Source organism: Littorina saxatilis, linkage group LG11 (assembly GCF_037325665.1).
Source record: "Littorina saxatilis isolate snail1 linkage group LG11, US_GU_Lsax_2.0, whole genome shotgun sequence".
Taxonomy (NCBI): Eukaryota; Metazoa; Mollusca; class Gastropoda; order Littorinimorpha; family Littorinidae; genus Littorina; species Littorina saxatilis.
In genome coordinates, this window is record NC_090255.1 from 16,395,431 (window position 1) to 16,418,004 (window position 22,574).

At 42.3% G+C, this 22,574-nt stretch overlaps 2 protein-coding genes across 2 annotated transcripts in view; one reads left to right on the forward strand and one right to left on the reverse strand.

The window, feature by feature from the left end:
- LOC138979864 (NAD(P) transhydrogenase, mitochondrial-like) overlaps nucleotides 1–2,606 on the reverse strand; it is a 29,408-nt gene extending 26,802 nt beyond the window's left edge. Inside the window, exon 1 of the mRNA XM_070352618.1 lies at nucleotides 2,484–2,606. The gene's annotated coding sequence lies outside the window, so the exon portion shown is untranslated. The remainder of the gene's footprint in view (nucleotides 1–2,483) is intronic.
- Nucleotides 2,607–2,878: 272 nt separating this feature from the next.
- Nucleotides 2,879–18,906, forward strand: LOC138979865 (isocitrate dehydrogenase [NADP], mitochondrial-like). Its single transcript, XM_070352619.1, has 11 exons — nucleotides 2,879–3,018; nucleotides 8,417–8,511; nucleotides 11,369–11,534; nucleotides 12,113–12,273; nucleotides 12,539–12,682; nucleotides 13,368–13,504; nucleotides 14,398–14,549; nucleotides 15,007–15,119; nucleotides 15,682–15,779; nucleotides 16,672–16,764; nucleotides 17,268–18,906. Exons 1-11 carry the CDS (start codon nucleotides 2,913–2,915, stop codon nucleotides 17,347–17,349), a joined length of 1,347 nt encoding a protein of 448 aa, XP_070208720.1. The 5' UTR covers nucleotides 2,879–2,912; the 3' UTR covers nucleotides 17,350–18,906.
- The last annotated feature ends 3,668 nt before the right edge of the window (nucleotides 18,907–22,574 follow it).

Genomic DNA, 22,574 nt, shown 5'->3' on the forward strand with positions numbered 1-22,574 from the left:
AGCATTTCTGACATTCCTGCAACACAATTCAGGCGAACAAGGTTTTTAGTGTGGGTAAAAGTGAACATGACAGGCAGAAAACACACACAGAAAGGAAAGGGGTGATTGCTCTATACCTCCAGCATCTCGAATGTTCTAGCACAGAGTGGGCGAATATGAATGCGAGACTCTGAGAGGAAGAAATATCACAAACAGAGAGGAAAAAAGAGCGGGAAAGAGGGTGGGGGAGGGGCTATCCGTTTTCATTTTGATGTGCATATAATACAGAAAAAGTATCTTCATTTGCAAAGAACTGCTTCATATCTTAGTTAGTGAAGTGTGAAAAAACAAATTTACTGTTGGCTGTTCACTGATAAAGCGTGCATTAAATAACAGGAAGAGACCAAGATCAACACACTACTTCAAGAATTTCTTTGCATGAATGCAAGGATACATTCATCTTGTTGACTTATTCAGTGTTGTTGCCAGGCCTCGGTCTTCGGTCTCTGACGCATTCCTTTCTGATTTGACGCATTGGACCTAGCCTTGTCCGATCGATGGACCGATAGTTTTTACGTTTTGGTGGTCAACTGACCAATACATATTCGTACAAGGCGGACAAGGTCTGCAATGAATGGAATGGGAGTTGCAAAATCGGAAAACAAACCCCGATCGAAATGCTCATGTTCGCTACGAGTGAAAATGCACTCGGCGCCAAGTCCGTGTTTGTCGTCATTGAAACTCGAGGCTGCGTTTACGGAAATACCCGATCCAGCCGGTGTACCTTTTTACCGAAAACGGCGCAAACAGCGGAAAGTTCATCAATATAATACTATGGCATGGTAATGCGAAGATCAGACAGGATCATAGCCTGAAAATGTTGCCCCCAAAAAATTGCTAAAAGTTGCAACAAAGTTGTAAAAAAACAATTGCAACAAAGGTGCAAACAAACTTGCAAACACATATAAGGCCACAAAAAAAAAGTTGTATGTTTCTGGTAACATGGCTAAACAAAAAAGGGTAGGTAGGTAGGGATTTTTGTTTTTTGTTTTTTGTGGTCAGGGTAGAAAATAACTATACAGTGACGCAAAGAGACTGGACTTACTATACAAAGAGAAAGACAACACATTACAAAACAAATGAGACAAAAGGGATGCGGGGTTATCCCCCTTGTGTGGTCTGCCGTCTGTTACTTTCGTTTTGACGCTTTTTTTTCCTTTTCTTTAACAAATGCAATAAAAAAAAGTCTAGGGTCGGCGGGAAAAATACTAGGTAGGGTCGGGTGACCAGAAACATACAACTTTTTTTGTGTGGCCTAATCTGTTTTGCTATTTTCGCTGGTATGGCGGTACAATTTGGACCTATTGTTTTTTTAAAGCCAGGACATTTGGACCTATTGTTTTTTTTAGGGAGGTCCAAATGACCTATTGTCTTCTCAGGCTGGCAACAACACTGCTTATTATCAAGAAAATATGTGCTCAATTGTCACTGCTAAACTTTATCATGTGGGGGTAATTACATCAAACAGCATAAGTTTTCTGTTGTCTCAGCATCTTCTGGAATGCCAATATATTTGCAAAAACACATCAGATATTGTCAGAGCTATTTATGCATTATGAAAAGATCTGTAAATTTGGAGTTGGCGACATGCAGTCGAATGCATGCAGGAGCAGCATTTTGATGCCAAAAGCATGACCACTGCAAGTGTAATATTCTCCCTTACTTAAGTTATGAAGGGTATAAGGTTCAAAATGTGGTTCCCTAACACAATAGACCCTATCGGTATTCCAAGCTCTCGTGATCTCTCGCAAACTTCAGAGCATAGCAAAGCATGCGGTACAGCGATCTCGTGCGAGCTGCACAAGCCAAAGTTCGAAGTTCTCGCGATGTTCAAAGCATAACAAAGAGCGTGTCTCACGAGAGCTGCTCAGATACCAAAAACGTCTATATAAGTTATAACTCTTGTCGCAATTGCAAATGAAATATATATTATAAGTTTAATTGTCATCAAGTTCTAATTCATTCAAACTGCTCTTGGACACCCGACATCACTGGTGATTGCTCTGAAAGATACATGGGATAAACCACTGACCGTCCAAGTGGGTGACCTGGGGGGAGGGGTGGTAAGGGGTAACAACCAAAACAGGTTACAGCGCTAACTTGCACAGGTGCACACCGCCTCCAGAACATCAAAGTACACAAATGACAACGACCCAATGACTCTAAGACAACAAAATGAACAGATATGTACATCAGGCTATAATAACACTTTCTCTGCAGTGTTCCTGCCACACGCGTTTTGTTGACAAAATGCAAAGCGACCACATTTTGGCCCCCAACCTTGTGTGATCTTGAGAAAGGACACTCTCAAAAAGCAAGCCGAATACTGAAAGCATACGCTACGTCATGGTTTCGAGACTGCGTACAACAAAACGCATGCAAGTGAGCTGCTTGTAGCATTGTTCGACAAGAGAATGATCATTGTTAATACCAATAAAACTCACAGATTCGTTCAGTGCAGCATCTGAAGTCTTTAGTTCAACGTTTCTTTCCCCCCATACGCGTGGTCAAGCAGCCTGGAGGTATGGCCGCCACCTTTTGCAACAAGCCAATCAAATTGTCGCGCACGTGTCACATGGCAATGGTTGGGAAGGATTCAATATTGAGGCGGGGTGGTTGCCCGTATTTTCGTTATCTTCACGTTGCTGAAACAGTCGTACACTGACATCTTTCGGTCGAGATGTAAGTGAGAAAAAATACTTTTTATTTTGCAGTTATTACCCTGCATGTCATCACTGATGTCGATTTGTAAATATTGCAAACATATTTTATCGCACACGGAAAGGTCTATTCTGACACCCCTATGCTAACATTCACACGAACTTCCTTTCTTTCTCAGTTTGCCGGTGCCCGCGTCGACTGCTTGAAGAAAAATGGCAGGAACAGTCTCCACAGTTACGAAGATTGTTAGCCGATTCGGCAGCAATATCCAAACTTTTCTGGCACCAACTGCTGTCGGTGCTTCGCAACAAAGAAACTGTAAGTTGCGCAAGGTTTATTGTGAAGTGTGTATCTGTCATTGTTTGGAAGTCATGTGTGAAGAGTAGTTCGGGTTTTCGTCTGCACTTTGTTCCCTGTGAAGGTCATGAATTACACCGAAATGTACATTCAGGAGATGTGAATAAGGAAATCATTGATTTGCATTGTCTTTTTAACATTAGTATCATGTTGTATTTGGTTGGAATTTCAGCAAAGGTACATTTTGTGCTTGAATGCAAGAAGCAAAGAACACGACACAATAACAGGCGGTACCCATAACAGGGGTGCACTCACTGGCACGGGACACCCAATGCAGGGATTTCATGGACTGACAGATGCTGACAGTAACAGCGGCCACAATGACTAGCCGTAAATAGTTCTTCACGTGATAAGGGGACTGTTTTGGACAAAACACGTGGTCAGTATGTGAAGTATGACCAAAAAGAATTAGGCCAGTGCATAGGCACTGAAGTGCCCAGAGTTATTCATGTTTGCCATGTTTCTCTCTATAAAAATTAAAATTGAGAAGGTACTGCAGAAAGATTTGCATGTATATATATAGGCCTATAGTTTCACCCTTTTGATTTTATTGTTCAGTACTTTCTGTACTGTTTACTTTCTCTCTCTCCCCCCCCCCTCACTCACCCCTACTTTTGATTAATTATACACACTTTCTTTGTAAACGTATCACTTACCATCAGAAAATTATTAATTGAATGTGTGGCATCAACTGTTGACTTCTTACATGGGACTGGTAGGAGCCCAAATCCGGAACCCCTGTAACACCCCCCCCCCCCCCCCTGTACAGTCACAACCATCTGTGTAAATATACATGTGTGCTAAGAAAACAGCGATAGGATTATCAGAGTCAAACAGAAAGGAGTATAAGGTGAATGTTTAGTTTCCCCAAATATTAGCTAAAATGCTTACTGGTGAACTTAAACCCCCTCTCTATTAGAAGATAAACATAACCACAAGTTTTGAAACGTTTGCAGGGTAACGTCATGTTGATGTTGAAGACTTGTTATTTATGGTTTGAGGCTGTAGCTGAACATGCTGCAGTTTGGGGAGGGGGGGGGGGGGGGGTATCTCAGAAGTTGAGAGAAATAAATGGTTCTTGTATGCATGTAAGTTGATGTATTCAGACATATGTTTGGCTAAATTTTTGCTGTTTTTGTGTCACTTTTTTAAACGAATTTAGAAAGCGTAATTGAGAAGGAGTAAAAACAGAATGTTTTTGTTTTAGTCATGAGTGTTGGGGGTGTGTCCGCACAACACCTGTGACCTTCTTGCCAAGCATGTTTAGGAGATAACAGAGATGAACTGCTTGCTCATTGCGGTGACCCGCTTTCAACAGACAATGACCTTGTTACAGTCATGAATGACTGGGCAGTTGAACTTTTTCCCTCCTTTTTTTGTTGTTCCCAGCACAGGCTATAACTTCAGCTCTACACAGTGGGTCTTACTGCAGCAAATAAGCTTATGTCACTCTTACTACTACAACTGACTACTCCCCCATTGAAATATGCTTATGTCACTCTTACTACTACACTGACAGGTCAGCCTTCTCTTCCTCCCTGGCCCTTTGCAGAGTCATTGAGGCAGACTGATGAGTTGCTGGTTGTGTTAGGAAGACAGTAGAGAAAAGGAGGGAGAGGGGATTCATTCAGTAACTTGGCGAGTCACTCTGGTCACCTTGAAAGTGGGAAACTATAGGTCTGTCCCTGGCCTCCCTTTCACTACAGTGGAACCTCAATTTTAAGACCCAGAGACTATCTAAGAAAATCAGGTCCTTGGGTAAGGAGAGAGTCTTGAAATGGAGATACTTTTAGTTTTGCAGAGGTTATAAGCAGAAAATCTGGAAAATTAAGGTCTTGGAAAAAAATCCGGGGGGAGGGTATTGAAAGTTGAGGTTCCACTACGCTGTACACAGTTTGTTCATTGACTGGGTTCCGTTGAAGTATGAAATGATATTGATCTGTTGAAACGGATTTCCAACAGTTTTCATTTACAAGGGCTTCCCCTTTTAATCACCCTTCAGCCCATTCTCTCCCCTGGCCAAAATATGATATTTGACCGCTAGCGCCTTTTTGGAGTACAATGATTGTCTTGATCTGTGTCAAATGTCATATTATGGGATAAATACAAATAAGGTAATGTGTATTGTTTTTAGACTGAGCTTCTCTGTCTGTAGCTTGGCAATGTCAGGTTAATTCATGTTGTTGTACAGGTAGGTTTCTCTGACCTTGCTGATAACAGCAGAAGTACTAGACCAGAGACTCACTGTGATAGGCTGCTGTGATAAGGGGTTTTCCCCTTATAGAACGAGAGTTATTTTCTTTGCTTCAAAGTTGGTCAGTTCGCTTATCATACACTGTGTATGATAAGCGAACTGACCAACTTTGAAGCAAAGCAAATAACTCTCGTGTGTATGATAAGCGAACTGACCAACTTTGAAGCAAAGCAAATAACTCTCGTTCTATAAGGGGAAAACCCCTACTACTGTGTAACAGTAGTAGTACTGTAGCAAACTAAACGCCAGATAACATTGCAAGGCACTCTTTCGTGTGTTACTGCACTGATTTACGTGTGCAAGAGATAGCACATAAATTAAAGGGATATATATATCAACAAAAACTAAATCTTTACTCACTAAGAAAAAGACAGAAAAATTAAAATGTCAAATCATGAAACGGGTCAATATTATAGTCTTGCTAAAGGATGTCACTTGTCAGATGATTACACATTACATGTATTACTCATTTACTGTAGTTGAATAATTGAGGACAAGCTGCCTTTTAGGAATGTTGCTATGATTAATTTTCCTCTGCAAATGTGCTGAAATGGCCTCAAAGGTTTTGACAATTCTCAGCAATCTTAGACGGTCCTTTGCATTACCCCACTGTGTCTATGAAAACATTCAGCAATCCTACCAAAAACTTTTCACAAGTTTGAAATGAGTTAAGGTTTGGCCAATGTCAATGACAACCAACTTCCTTGCCTTATAATAGGGTGGGGGAGGGAGGAAACTACATGTATTGCCTTTTGTCATCAAAATGAACACAATATTTGTAAGAATGAAACTGTATGATTTCTGAAATAAATAGTGAAGGTGGAACGTTGCCAGTCTCTTTGTTTTTGGATTTGAAATAAATAGTATCGTAGGTTTGTGGATACTCTGGGAATGTGGGGAGCTGAGAGAGTAGAGACCTATTTAAATTAACAGCGTACGGGACAGCTTTGATGTATGCATCATTCCCCAAGGTTTGACTGTGATAACAAGGCATGCAATCACTAGACAGGGAATGAAGGATTTATTGTGATTTAGTGTTAACGTCTTCAAGTTATGTCATGCCTCAGGGCTAGACCTAACCTTTGATTTGGCATGGCAAGCTGGCACATGCAGACATGTATAATAGTGATTGAGAATTGTGCAGATAGTGCGCATTTATTTGTGTCTACATGGTGTGTGTGAATAGAACATTTGTTGCCGGCTGTCAAAGTAGCTTTTAGCACAAACAGTTGTAACAAATAGGAACATGCACAGCTGTGTGATCTAGTTAACTGCACACCTTTTGAGCAAAGACTGTCACAGTGATAAAATCCTGTGATTGATTTCGCACTATTTGTTTTTTCTTCCTCGTCTGATTTTGAAGGATGCATGTGTCATGTCATTTTGAGTCTGGAAATCTTAGTTAAGCTAGCTCAGATATTAATGCGATGAAATGTTCACATTGAGAGCACGTTAGATGTGCAAGTTTATTTCAGACTCGGGAAAGAAATGTTTAATTGTTAGAATATACCTAGCCTTGTCTCATCATTTGGATTGTACATTTTTCATCTGTTCATTAATAAATAATAATCTTTGATAAATTTCATGATCAGATAGCTTAATTGCAGATCATTTTCAAGTCTTCAAATCATGTTCAAAATTTTAACAATTTTAAGTACATTAAATATATTCATGTCTATAGTATGTAAGGAGGCGCAACAAAATCTCGTGGTGGTAAAATACTTGTGAAACTGAGGGTGTGTTATTTGAAACCAGAGTCCCTGTGCTGTTTTTGCAAGCTTAACTGGCGGAAGGTCAAATATGGTTAGTGTAGTTATTTAATAAATGTGCTAAGCTTTTCAGCGGTTGTGGTTTACTCAGCTGTGCAGTGCAGAAAACCAGCATTGGGCCAAGGTCACTGTAAGGACATTTTTCACCTATACAGCTATGACATTCTGTGAGGGCGCAAAGTTATTTGTGCCTGACTTTGACAAATGTTTCCCCCCTTCGCCCCTCTCTGAGTGTAGTTGGTGACCTATATCTCCTTCCTCAGTGCTGGGTAAGGTCTCAAAAACAGTCAGCTATTTTTACAGTGTGTTTTATGATGATGGTGTTGATGTTATTGTTGGTGTTTGTTTTGGGTTAGTATTGTATTCTGAAATGGAAAGAAGAAAACGGAGTGTGTTACCTAGACCTAATTCTTTCCATAATGTAAGCTATTTTTACACCTGCCTGGCCCCATCCCCATCCCCAGCTGAAAATGAAACCCAGCAGAAAAGAAGCCATTATCACCAGAGATACAAACAAATTGCATGCACTCAGTTGGTTCCAGTTTGAGATGTATTGATAATAGGCAGTGTCACAGGCACATGCTAACATGACAATACTTTGGTACCTTTGCACTTACCATAAATGTATTAAAAACCTTTTCAAAACCTTAAAACAAATCTGAGAAATTCAGGTCTTGAAAGGGACCCCCCGCGGGTTAGGGGGAAGAATTTACCCGATGCTCCCCAGCATGTCGTAAGAGGCGATAACGGATTCTGTTTCTCCTTTTACCCTTGTTAAGTGTTTCTTGTATAGAATATAGTCAATTTTTGAAAAGATTTTAGTCAAGCAGTATGTAAGAAATGTTAAGTCCTTTGTACTGGAAACTTGTATTCTCACAGTGAGGTAATATATTTTACTACGTTGCAACAAGCCCCTGGAGCAAATTTTTGATTAGTGCTTTTGTGAACAAGAAACAATTGACAAGTGGCTCTATCCCATCTCTCCCCCGTCCCCCCCCCCCCCCCTTTCCCCGTCGCGATATAACCTTCGTGGTTGAAAACGACGTTAAACACCAAATAAAGAAAGAAAGTCTTGAAAGGGAGGTAGACTTAAAATGGAGATACATTTTCAGACATGAGTACATCAGTACTTGTGATAAGTAGCCTAGGGGCATCCCAAAGGTGTCCGTCAACGGCCGGAGGAGTCTCATGACAAGTTTTACTAAAAATGAGAGACCATGGGACAGTGTCAGGTGCCCTTCATTGGGAGATGTCCTTTATTCGGAGAGCGGCTCACATAACAGGTACCACTGTGTTGCTTATCAAAATATTTATACATGTTGGTTTGTGTGTTCAGATGCCGGGGCCAAGAGAGTCAAGGTGGACAACCCCGTGGTGGAACTGGACGGTGACGAGATGACCAGAATCATCTGGGAAAAGATCAAGGAACGGGTCAGTATTATGGGCATTTTTTGAGTCACTTGAGAAAAAGTGACTCTATGTAATCGGTCAGTGTTAGTCTGTCCGGCCGGCCGTCCGTCCGCCGTCCGTAGACACCACCTTAACGTTGGACTTTTCTCGGAAACTATCAAAGCGATCGGGCTCATATTTTGTTTAGTTGTGACCTCCAATGACCTCTACACTTTAACGATGGTTTTGTTGACCTTTGACCTTTTTCAAGGTCACAGGTCAGCGTCAAAGGAAAAATTAGACATTTTATATCTTTGACAAAGTTCATCGGATGTGATTGAAACTTTGTAGGATTATTCTTTACATCAAAGTATTTACATCTGTAGCCTTTTACGAACGTTATCAGAAAAACAAGGGAGATAACTAGCCTTTTCTGTTCGGCAACACACAACTTAACGTTGGGCTTTTCTCGGAAACTATAAAAGTGACCGGGCTCAAATTTTATGTGAACGTGACTCATTGTGTTGTGAATAGCAATTTCTTCCTGTCCATCTGATGCCTCATATAATATTCAGAACTGCGAAAGTGACTCGATCGAGCGTTTGCTCTTCTTGTTTAATGTCTGATATAACAGAAAACTTACTGCAGACTGACAAGCCCAGTCTCACCCCCCCCCCCCCCCAAAAAAAAAAAGTAGAATATGCCAGTTCAGCAGTTGAGATTAGGAAAGTTTATCAATTATTGCCTGTTCAGCACAGTGGTGAGATTAGCATGTACACATGCAGCAGTGCAGTCGTGATCATTCCCATAGCCTTGGGTCTACATATTTATTGTCACTGCCGCTTATGTAGGGCAGCTAAGATCTGCAGTGTTGGATTAAGCACTGGACCACACGTAATGGGATTTATTTGGTACATTGTACAACTGTAGTTGGAATTAGACTGCTGGTGGATTGCACATTGACCGAAATGTTTAATCGGTGACTCAAACTATGCTGTAGTATAGCGTAGAAAGGAAAAGTTGGAGACCGCTTGTTTACTGTATTGGTGGAGGTTTAAGTACCTTGACATTGAACTTGTTGAAAGTCTATGGTCTTAGTGATTTTGGCGTCAATTGAATGGTATATGGGAATATTTGAAGTCTCAAGAAAAAGGGGATAACATGTTGCTGTGTAGTGGTACTGGTACATTGAAAACATCCCATTGGTGTCTGTCCAATCCACCTTCAAGGTTTTTTCCTTTTCCTTGTGGTTTTAAACACACAAATATAGGTACCATGCATTCTTAGCATAGGAGCATTCATTTGAGCGCATAGGTAGTTCTGGAATTTCTTCACAAAATATGTACTACTCATTTTAACTGTGCTCAGAGACCATGTTGGTCTTTGTAGTACTTCATGCCGTCTACAGTTCAATTTGTCACTTGCAGCCAGCCTGACACATGAAGGTTTCAGTGATTGGTGTGGCAATGCCAGTGCCTTGCCGGTGACAAGTGCTGATAGGGGAGTTTTAACCGAACTGGCTTTGTGAACTGCAGGCTAGGTAGACGGGTTCCACAGAGCGGGATCAGGCATGAATCAAGTCCCTGCAAGAGTTTGTTGACACTGGGGATTAAGCTTTGACCTTGTTTTAGCCCAGCTGGAGGTTAGGACAGAAGTCCAGAACAGTTAAGTAGGCTGTCAGTATAAGTAGATTAGAAATAACGGTTATTCTTTGCCGCTTCACAAAACCCTATGTTTTTACACCTGAAGGGAGCATGTTCACAGATTCCTTTCCGGTGATTCAAGTTGTGAAAAGAAACAAACACGTTTTTCTGAGTCATTGTGTCATAAAGTACACGGTATTCATCTCATTCATTAGGGTTTTCCATGCACAGTGAAAATTACCTGCAAGCTTTTGCTTATTTCTAATTGATGAGTCATCAGAAACTGTTTTTATCATCAAAAACTCATCCGTTTTTACTTGGGACTTCTCCAGGTCTCAAAAAGAAAGTCATTTTGAGCATTTTACAGATAGTGCATGTACTGATCGAGATTCTAGTCCCTTTAAGCAATGCTGTATAGATAATAAACCTGTTGTTATCTGTTATCTGTTGTCGGTGAAATTGACTCGCAGTGTACGTGTTTAGTGTTTATCTACTGTTACTAAAGTTGACTTTATGCAGGTATCTGTGCTGTTGTGAAATGCGGATGTCACGTAGTGCTTGTTTTATCTTTACTACTGATAGACGAATTTCATCTATATTTTTGCCTTGTTTTTTCATCTGTTTTCTTTCATGGTGTCTTCTTTCTGCACACAATGTTTACGTTGTTTGGCTTCTTAGTTCCAGGTGAAAGTAGGTTACCTGAACTGTGTTCATCTCCGTTCATTACAAAGACCGTGTTGACCGCATTAGATACATCAGAGTAAAGAATGCTTTAGTGAGATATTGCGTATGAATTGTAAGTGGAGTCTGAAATTAAAATGTTTTGTTAAACTTCAGCTGGGTGTGGGAGGAGGAGGAAAGGGTCACGTTAAATGTTGCCGACCTATTGCATCATCGCTCCTCGTGATTGAAGCGTCCTTGTTGGTGTTGTTGTTGTTGTTGTTGTTGTTAGCCTTTTGACGATGCAAGGAGTGTATGAATGTATGAGTGTTTCCACACCAGGACAAATACCAATGGCTGTTATGCTATATGGTGGAATAAAATCTTGTTATCTTATCTGTCTTTGCACATCACAACTTTCTGTCTTCACCACTCCTGAGGCTTTAAAACAAACAGCTGTCGGTGGGGGTGGGGGTGAGGTCACTCTTGTGCTCTCTGGAGTAGTTTGTTCGTGATTGGATCCCACTCGGCAACCAGCTCTCACTTTTGGCTCCACAAGATCAACTTTTATAAGAAATATGTTTTCTGGTTGACAGTTGATCTTCCCCTACATCGACATTGACTGCAAGTACTATGACCTTGGCCTTCCTTACCGTGACCAAACGAACGACCAGGTCACCATCGACAGCGCGGAAGCCATCAAGAAGTACAATGTGGGCATCAAGTGTGCCACCATCACACCCGACGAGGAGAGAGTGGAAGGTATTCAAATTCTCTCTCGTTGATATTTTCAGGGATGAAATTTCTCGTCTGGAATTCTATTTTGAAAGTTTCGGGGTTTTGATCAAATTATGTCAAATGAAAATTTGTCAGGATGAATAGATTGGTTTTCTTCATTCCCTTGTATGTAGTAGATCCAAATGGTGTCAAAAATCACTGAAATATTCTCCTTTTGCTGGGCCTTTGCCCCCTATGCTCGAACATGACATTTCTGCGTCGTTGACTTAAGGGGAACCATATTTTTGTGCATCAGCAGTTCTCTCTTATACATGCGACTGTGGTTGGGCAGCTGAAGTCAAGTGTCATTCCTTGGCCTGAAGCACTGTATTCACAGCAGGACTTGTAGAGCTCTGAATGTTTCTATTGACACATTCTTTATGCATGTTTATTTGAGAAGCAAACATTTGTTACAAGTCGATTATTTCTTTCAATGCTTCAATATTTCTTATTGTCCCAGGCCCCAGGAGACAAAAGTCTCACTTTCTGTTGTCAATATTTCAGCACTTGCTTCCCTTGGTTTCTGGCATCATATTGCAACATGTCTGTGTGCTTGCGTTCAGAGTTCAAGCTGAAGAAAATGTGGCTGAGCCCCAACGGAACGATCCGTAACATCCTGGGCGGCACTGTTTTCCGCGAGCCAATCCTCTGCGATAACATCCCTCGTCTGGTGCCGGGCTGGACACAAGCCATCACCATTGGACGTCACGCTTTTGGCGACCAGGTAGGCGTCGTTCTGCTTTGGAAGTGCACTAGTGTGTGTCTGACTGCAACTTTGAGAGAATCTGCAGACTAAAAACCATGTTTTGCTAAAAACCATGTTTTTTCAGACTTTCTTATTATAACATCTGCAAATTCCCACCAGTTTGAAGACTCCCTCCTTTTTAAGAGGTGATTTTCCAGATTGAGGCCTGAAAAGAGGGGAAGGGGTTCTGCTGTATTACTATGATTGTGGATCCACTCATGATGTTGTTGATGGTGTGTTGCAGTACAAGGCAACAGACAGGGTGATCGAGGGCCCCGGTAAACTGGAGCTTGTCTTCACACCCCAGGGAGGCAAGGAGGACAGGACAACGGTCTTTGAATTTAAGAACTCCGGCGGTGTCGGCATGGCCATGTACAACACAGACGAGGTCAGAATCGGCGCATGGTAAAGATTCTCACAGCGAGTTGACTCACCTGAGCAACCATGATAGTTTTTGGATTTAGCAGACCGGACATAGATGGAAAGAATTATTGTTCAGGTTTTGTCCAATGATTTTGGAGCTAGAGCATTAAAACAGCATTATGAAGTAAAATTAAAAAATTAAAAATTTTTTTTTTACAGCCACCTGTACTCTATGTCTGGAAAGGGGAGTTGATGGAGCGTTTGTTCTTCTTGTTTTGGCAAAGGGTTGTGTAATGGTCGACTTGTTTAATACGACAGTATCTGTAGAAAGATTTGAGACAAAAAGTTTTAAATCAGGTGGTGACTTTGTGTCCAAGTACAACACGAATAGAACCAGATTCTGTTGATCCTAGAATTCTTTATGTAGGGTGCAAACTTTATTTTTTAGTTTCACACATTTTAACGGAGATTTGCGATGTGGCTGTTTCATTATCTAGCAACAGTTACTCTTCTTTTTTTTTCTCCTGGTGTGCTTCCAGGACGAACATGACTAACATAGGCGGTGACTAGAAGTTCAGATAGCTTCGTGATAGTAAATTCAAATAGCTGCAAGATTATAAGTTCAGCTAACTGCATGATTACAAGTTCAGATGTTTGCAAGACTTCAGGATTTGGATAAACTGATGAAATATTTGTGCTTAACTCTTCAGTCCATCACCGGCTTTGCTCACGCCAGCTTCCAGTACTCTCTGATGAAGAACTGGCCGCTGTACATGAGCACCAAGAACACCATCCTCAAGCGATACGATGGTCGTTTCAAGGACATCTTCCAGGAAATCTACGACAAGTAAGAACGTTTTTGATGTGCGTGTTCTATATTTACATGCAGGAAGCAGCTCATTGTCATGACTTTTTGATCAACCTTTCAACGTTTTCTTTTTTGTTGTTGGTGGTTGTGATGGTGCTTTTTCTGTGTTTCATTTGTTAATTTACTGAAATCGTTGTCCAACATTTTTTTATGTATCGTTGCCACACCTGCCCCCACATTTGCCATTCTACCACTCTGACCGGCCCCAAAAAAGATTTCAAAATTAAACGCACATTCTCTTGCACCAGCCGCAACCTCATCTATGCCATATCCTGTCTCAAATGCCCCAAAGTACTCTACATTGGTGAGACCGAAAGAACTCTCTCTACCCGCTTCACCGAACATCTGGCAGGTCTGTTGCCCAACATTTCAACAGCAGCAACCACACCTCCTTGGATGCATGTGTGAAAGGTGTCTGGCAAATGTACAGCACCTCCACAGACAGAAAACAAGTAGAGTCCAATTTCATTTTATCCCTGGGCACATCCACACCTGACGGTTTGAATGCGAAAATGTGATGTACTTGTATTCCCCAAACATACTGTGGTTTTACGGTACGTGTGTGTGTATTTTTGTATTTGTGTGTGTGTATGTGTGTGTGTGTGTTTCTGTGTGTGTTCGTGTTTGGTTTTGTGTGTGTGTGTGTGTGCGTGCGTGTGTTTTCCCCCCCTTTTTTTTTCTTCTTTCTTCCCCCCCCCCCCCCCCCCCCCCTTTTATGAATGTGTATTACTTTTAGTCTGTTTGCCTGTGCCCTTGACATCATCCAACCACTTCTCTCCCCTTTCATTCATTTCCGTTCCTAGAGTTCCTTCCCCTTTTTGCGTGTTTCCCCTCCATTTGATTAACGTCATGTGTGTGTGTGTGTGTTACAGACAGTACAAGCCCCAGTTTGAGAAGCAGGGCATCTGGTACGAGCACCGTCTGATTGACGACATGGTGGCCCAGGCCATCAAGTCGTCGGGCGGCTTCGTGTGGGCTTGCAAGAACTACGACGGTGACGTCCAGTCTGATGTCGTCGCTCAAGGTTGGTGCAAATACACTGCTACGGTGGAAAGTCCAGTCTCTAAAAGGAGGGTTAATTTACAGAGAATTCTACAGACAATCTGAGAAAATCAGGTCTTAAAAGACAGGGATTGGAACGTCTAGAAATCTGAGAAAATCAGGTCTTAAAAAGGAGAGTAAATTTAGAGAGGTTATGAACAGATAGTCTCAGAACAGGGTCTTAAAAGAGAGTGAGTCTTCAACCAAGGAGTCTTAAAAGGGGTTACACTGTACCTGTCATGCGAGGCCCTACTAAGAGGTCACCTCCCATGAAGTTCGGTGCTGAATCAAGAACTCTGCATTGATCATTAATGCCATCAAAGTAGGCTTGTACGGAGCTCAGTGACCTGCTTCTACTGGTTAACACAAAAGAAAAAGAAAACCACCTGAGTGTGAGGGAATGAACACTGCGTTCTAATGATTTATATATTTGTGTGCAGGTTACGGGTCTCTGGGTCTGATGACCAGTGTGTTGGTGTGCCCCGATGGCAAGACGATCGAGGCTGAAGCCGCTCACGGCACCGTCACACGCCACTACCGGGAACACCAGAAGGTGCTTGTGTGGCTTTCATTGTCCTGGCAGTTACTGCTCAGTTGCCAGGCACTAGCAGTTCCTGCAAGTTGTGTGTAGTAAGGTTTCAAAGTTGAAATTGCATGGTGTTCCATTGCATGATTAAGACCAGGGGAGACAACTGAATGACTGTTGGCTGGCTGTCGTGACTGAGGTTACCGAGTCAGTTTGCTGACTGTACAAGGCAACTTTCTGTTTTTCTGATCTGATCATGTTACAGCTCATGAAAAATTATCTTTTTTCTTCAAATATATTATTGCTGTGGCAATATGGCAGGTTTTTGGGACCAAAATAAAGTGATCAAGTATTTAAGTGTTTTGGATAAAACGGACTGTATAATAGACTGTACAAGGCAGCGTCAAGGCAAATATGATAGAAGGTAAGATAAGCAAAATTCTCATTATTGCACAAAGATCGAAATTTGTCTCTTGGCACAATTTGACATATATTCAAGTGCAGTTTGCCTTTTACAATGAAAGGAATGAAAATGAACACAGTGTGAAGACAAGACACCTCTTTACTGGATTGATTTGCATGTTGCCAGGGCAACCCCACCAGCACCAATCCCATTGCCAGCATCTTCGCCTGGACGAGGGGTCTGGAGCACCGCGGCAAACTGGACGGCAACAAAGAGCTGCAGAGGTCGGTCCCACCCCCACCCCCTCTGCTGTATGCTGTTGATGTGTAGGCCCGGTAGCTCAGCTGGTAGAGCATTGGACTTGTGATCCTATGTTCGCAGGTTTGAATCCGGGCCGGGCCGGACACGGGTCAACTTTATGTGCAGACTGAGAGACGGTATCCATGTTCCGCCCCCGTGTCACCACTGTGGCACGTAAAAGACCTTGGTCATTACCCCCCGCGGGTTAGGGGGAAGAATTTACCTGATGCTCCCAAGCATGTCGTAAGAGGCGACTAACGGATTCTGTTTCTCCTTTTACCTTTAAGTGTTTCTTGTATAGAATATAGTCAATGTTTGTAAAGATTTTAGTCAAGCAGTATGTAAGAAATGTCAAGTCCTTTGTACTGGAAACTTGCATTCTCCCAGTAAGGTCATATATTGTACTACGTTGCAAGCCCCTGGAGCAATTTTTTGATTAGTGCTTTTGTGAACAAGAAACAATTAACAAGTGGCTATATCCCATCTCTCACCCAACCCCCCCCCCCCCCCCCCCCCCCCCCGTCGCGATATAACCTTCGTGGTTGAAAACGGCGTTAAACACCAAAGAAAGACCTTAGTCATTCTGCCACAAGTGCAGGTGGCTGATTAGACGCATACACCTGGGTAGCGCGACTCTGTTGCTGCTAGCTTTCCACTAGGAGGAAGCGATCCGAATTTGATGATTCACAGGTTTCCCAAACGATGGAGAAGGCATGTGCGGACACAGAGGCATGATGATGATGATGATGATGATGATGATGATGATGATGATGATATTGATTGATTGATTGATGGTTTGATTGATGATGATTGATAATTGATGATTGATGATGATGATGATTGATGATGATGATGATGATGATGATCTATGGACAGGTTTGCCCAAACGATGGAGAAGGCGTGTGTGGACACAGTGGTCAGTGGCAAGATGACCAAGGACCTGGCTGGCTGCATCTACGGCTTGAAAAAGTGAGTGGTCACATTCATACTGATGTGCATATGTAGGCACCATGGCAAGGCCCGTTTTATTCAAGCGTAGTTTGGAAGAAAGAAAAGGAAGAAAATGGTGTATTTAATGACCAAACCAGCCCCGCATTTTCTAGGCTGGCGGTATAGAGGCTAAGGAGGAAGCTCCACAAGAAAAGAAGTGGGGTTCACTGGTTGTTAGGTGATGAATGTGGATAGCAGTCAGAACAACACGAGAGAAAGAGAGGTGGGAGCAAGTTGGGTTTTTATGCAAGAAGAGATGTGAGTTGGAATGACTGTAAAGTTTAGCAACTCCAGAGATATTAATTGCAGAACTTAAGTGAGGTTGGTAGCTAGGTAGGTCAGTATCTTTTTTTTTCCCCCTTTCTTTTATGACTTGTATATCAACTGTGGTTCATTGATTTTTTTCTCTCCAGCTTTTATAAAACTCAGGTTGGTGGAAAATGTATCCACATTTACAAATCTTACCTTGTATATATTTGCAGTGTGAAACCCGAGCATTACTTGTACACCATGGATTTCTTGGACGCCATCGGTGACAATTTCGAGGCACAGTGGAAAGCTTAATGACACCTGGCCATAGTCTCGCGTCGCCAGTCATGCTACCCCCGTCCTCCACCTCCACCTCAATCTCAGCACCACTCTGCTATCCTAGGCACGGCGTCAGCTCCGGTGTCGCCGTTATGAACTCTGAACGTTGAAACTCTCTCAGAAGGAGCTAAGTCGGCAGAATTTTGGCGGCGGCGTTGTGTGGTTTTGATGCCAGGATTTTGATTTTGTAGACCTGATTTTTTGTTTCACTGTATTTGGAGGCATCTTTTTTCTCAAGGTCTCTGTAACCTAGGCAGCTCATAATACTATACAACCCCCCTCCCCCCTAGAGTCTGGAGTATGATAACTCTGTGTGATAGGACAGTGCCAGTTTGTCACAGTCAAACGCTTGCAACACAGAAAAGCTTTGTCTGCAGAAATAGTTGACTGATATGTGCAGACTCTTTCCGTTGGTTACTGTCTTAATGGCCCTAAGGGTAAAGCATAATCTGCCGCGAGAGTAGTGCATTTGCAGCGACAATTTGCAAGCATAATTTTGTTTGCTTGTGGCTGAGCTTCTTGTTCAAGCTTGTAGGTGTCTAGGCGCGAAATAAACGGTAGTTCAAGCTACGATTGGACGACCGGTGATTTTTTTGAAAGCTGTCAAGGAGAAAAAATACATTGAGAAACTGAGCTTCATCGTTTGTATTGTTAAATGAGGTTTAAGAAACCTCACTTCAGCATTCGTTAGAGAATTGGACGAAGGAGAACTGTGTGTCGTGCCAAGTAGAAATGACAAGTTCTTGTTCTTCCCATTATGTCGACCGCTCATTCTGTTTGAAGCGAATAACTGCAACCAGTATTTATCACTGATTTGTTGAGGACAGGACAGCTCAGTACAGACTATGCACTTCCTACAATGACTTGGGTGGAAAAATGTTCTCTTTGTGTTCGATTATATACCTTGTTGTACCCCTGTTTACTTTTGAAATGTCATAATATTCGGTGGTTGTTTTAGCAGTAAGTGTTACTCTGCATTTGCATTCCTTGGAAGTAAAAGTTGTCATTGAACTTACCAAAAAGAACAAACAAAACCCTGAAAGCTGTTATGTGTGTCATACCCTTTAACTATGGTGTAGTTTTCTTTGTTTTTGAAATGGGGGAAAATTATATTATATACACCGGAGAGACATTTTGAATATAGAGAAGGCTATCTTGGACACTTGATGCCAAATCTTGAAGGAAAAAATCTTCATGATCTGTTTTTATTGAATGTAAATCATGATTATCCTGAAATTTCCCCCACAATGCTACAGAATGTTAATTATGTACACAATTCAGGTGTTATGTTGATGAATCTCATGAAGTATGCAAGACTTTTCGTTCGATGAAACAAGGATTTGCGGAATCCAGTTGTAAAAGTGGTGTTCGCTCCTTTTCTTGTTGAACTGTTCAACAAACACCAAGTAACACAAACTTAAAATTCTTCACGGTTATTTTTGTAAGGAGTGAAGCGATAGTCTGACGGTTGTGTCTGTCAATGATGCTGGTCATGAGTGATTGTGGTGATTAAATAAATTGTGTGAGAAGAAAGATGTGTGATTATTTCTTGTGAACAAAAGACGCATATATACAGTACTAGAATGAATACCCGCTTCGCCGGGTAGCCGGCTTCGCCGGGAAGAAGTACTTAGAGCCGTACGCCGGCTTCGCCGGGTCCGAACAATGGACCCGCCAAGCTTAGGTCCCTCCCAGATTCGTGGAATGGGAACAGCACGAAAATGATTCAGTGGCCATAATGCCATTCCTGACCATATCGAGTCCCATCCTTGTCGACGAATGTAACCGTGTTAAACACCTTTGGAGGCGAACTCCACTCAAACAGGACTGAGCAAGTTAGAGCTTATCTCTAAGCCCTTTTGAACTGTTATGGCTTCTCAAAGAAGGCCAGTACATAAAATTACACAAAAGCCGCCAGACCACATCACAAACAGAACTGAACAATGCACAGGTGTTCCTCACATAGAGAGACACACACACACACACACACACACACAAAACACAGAGAAGCCGTATCTATAGAGAGATAGATGACAGTGTATTTTTCGCGTGGCTATAAATTGATTCGACCTTTGCACTTTTACAGTGAGGATAATTTACGGGTCCAATTTACGTTCTGGACACTGCGGTGACCTTCTAAAAATAGTAACAGAACGGGGAATATCCGAAGATGCCCCCTTCATACAAAAGTGCACCATACGAAGGAAGGGAGGTAAACGCTGAAAACATGGAGAAGATGAGAAGATAAGGAAGAGTTACTTATAATGGTGAAATGAACACAAAAACCAAATTCGGTTTAGCGCTGCGCGCTGAGAGCACGTGTTGAAATATCTCATCGATGATATTGTGTCCGGGGTGTAGCTGAATACGGTGTCCAAATTTGAAAAAGATCCACCGAGAACTTTGGCTTTGGTGTGTCGGTATGGGGGCCCGGGTAGCTGAGGTGGAGCCAAAATAGCTGAGGTGGAACCAAAATCGGTTCAGCGCTGCGCGCTGAGAGCACGTGTTGAAATATCGACCAGGTTGTGTCCTGTACCGGGTCTACCTGAATATGCCCACCAAATTTGAAGCAGATCCATCGAGAACTTTGGCCGTGCATGGCGAATACACAAATACACAGTCACACACACAGACACAAGTCGTATATATATATAGACTAGAGGAATAGAGGAATACCCGGCTTTGCCGGGGTGAATCGCGAGACAGAGACAGACAGCGTGGCGGTTCATCACAATCACCTTTGCAGGCGAAGTCCTGTCAAACGGGATTGAGAATTTTAGAGCTTATTTCTTAGCCCTATATTATCTGTTGTGGCTTCTTAAATGCCAGAACATACAGACAGACAAAAGCCGCTAGACCCCATCACAAACAGAACTCTACAATCCACAGGTTTTTGCCCACACACACACACACAAACACACACACACAGAGAAGCCGTATATATATATATATGTATATCTATATCTATAAATATATAGAGATAGGTGAGAGTGTATTTTTCGCGTGGCTATAAATTGATTCGACCTTTTCACTTTGACAGTAAGAACCAGTGCCGTAGCACAGCTCCTAAAAGTGGTCCGGCCATAAAAAAATTAAAAAGGTACGGTCCCTGGCCATTATGTTCTCCTCAACTATTAGTGACAATTTCTCGCTTAACGCTGTCATTGTGCGATCTAAGTCACGACCCCTCCTTCCTCCTAACACAGCGCTGAAGCTTATGAAGACGATTTTTTTTTTAAACAAAAAACTGGTCCGGCCATGGCCGGAGTGGCCGGTAGGGCTGCTACGGTCCTGAGAACAACTTACGGGTGCAAGGGAAGCGTTCTGGACAGCGCAGTGACATTCTAAAAATAGTAACTCGGAAACGGGAATTTGGGGTGAACGGCGCGAAACAGATCAGAGACAGACAGCGTGGCGGTTCACCACAATCACCTTTGAAGGCGAAGTCCTGTCAAACGGGATTGAGAATTTTAGAGCTTATTTCTTAGCCCTATATTATCTGCTGTGGCTTCTCAAATGCCAGAACATACAGACAGACAAAAGCCGCTAGACCACATCACAAACAGAACTCTACAATACACAGGTTTTTGCCCACACACACACACAAACACACACAGAGAAGCCGTATATATGTATGCATATCTGTATCTATAAATATATAGAGATAGGTGAGAGTGTATTTTTCGCGTGGCTATAAATTGATTCGACCTTTTCACTTTGACAGTAAGAACAACTTACGGGTGCAAGGGAAGCGTTGTGGACAGCGCAGTGGACAGCGCAGTGACATTCTAAAAATAGTAACTTACAAACGGGAAAGCCACACGAAGGAAGGGAGATAAACGCCAAACACTGGAGAAGATAAGGAAGAGTTACTTATAATGGTGAAATGAACACAAAAACCAAAATCAGTTCAGCGCTGCGCGCTGAGAGCACGTGTTGAAATATCTCATCGATGATATTGTGTCCGGGGTGTAGCTGAATACGGTGTCCAAATTTGAAAAAGATCCACCGAGAACTTTGGCGTTGTGATGTGGTGTAGCGGCTATGGTGTGTCAGTATGGGGGCCCGGGTAGCTGAGGTGGAACCAAAATCGGTTCAGCGCTGCGCGCTGAGAGCACGTGTTGAAATATCGACCAGGTTGTGTCCTGTACCGGGTCTACCTGAATATGCCCACCAAATTTGAAGCAGATCCATCGAGAACTTTGGCCGTGCATCGCGAACTCACACACACACACACACAGACAGACACAAGTCGTATATATATACAGTATTGTACCTTGCTTGGAACATGCATGCACATGTACACACACACGTATTGATACACCCTCACATTCACTCCCATGTACACACACAAAAACACGCCCACACACCCACTCGCATATGTTTTAGCAAACAAGGAAAATGCACAGTTTAACACTTTGGTACAGAAGCAAATCGTTTTTATATATTTAGCAATCAAACGAGAACATGTTGATGTACTCGTTGAACCATTCAATTGCACTTCATGAAGTATGTACATGCATCTATATATTAAGGTTGCACTCATGATTTTCTTGGATAATTTCCTTCACTGTTATTACCGTAATCACATGTCTACATTGTTCATGTAATGATATTCACACATACAAAATTGCAACACAGTCCTTCCCCTGCAAATGATTTGGCTCGCTATCTCGGATATGGCCAGGCTCAATTCAAAGCTGAAGAGTACCCATAAAACTAATGAATTGCATTTTGAAAAAAAGAGGGGGGACAACACAGCTCCAATCCATTGTTGACTACCCTGGATACTGTCCCCTGATGTGTGTGTACGTGTCCCATCTGTCCTACCCAAGTCTCCCCATGAAAAGCCTGAGAGGTTGTGACAATGCTCAGACTGACTGCAAACCTTGAACCTGTCATTTCTGTCGAAAGCGCAAGACACGGTGAAAGATTCTTTGATGCACTGTTCAGCACGGCGACTGAAGTTAGACTGATACCTTGCTGAACAGCTCAGGCCTTGTATAGGGGTAGACTTTTGAAGAACGGTTGGGAGACGCACGCACATCAGGGAACAGTGTCCAGGGTAGTCAAACATGGATCACGTACAGCTGTATTGTATTTCCTGTCTTGGTGGGATTTTTAGAAACTGACTCAAAATATTAATACCCACTCGGCATAGAAAGCAGTGCGACTGTTGGTATGTGTAAGTGGAGGAATGG

What these genes read in the sequence shown, in the direction of transcription:
- LOC138979865 (XM_070352619.1), top strand. Translation starts at nt 2,913, where the DNA reads ATGGCAGGAACAGTCTCCACAGTTACGAAGATTGTTAGCCGATTCGGC. An exon ending in ACTACCGGGAACACCAGAAG is followed by an intron (nt 15,120 to 15,681) that starts GTGCTTGTGTGG and finishes GCATGTTGCCAG; the next exon opens with GGCAACCCCACCAGCACCAA. An exon ending in TGCATCTACGGCTTGAAAAA is followed by an intron (nt 16,765 to 17,267) that starts GTGAGTGGTCAC and finishes ATATATTTGCAG; the next exon opens with TGTGAAACCCGAGCATTACT.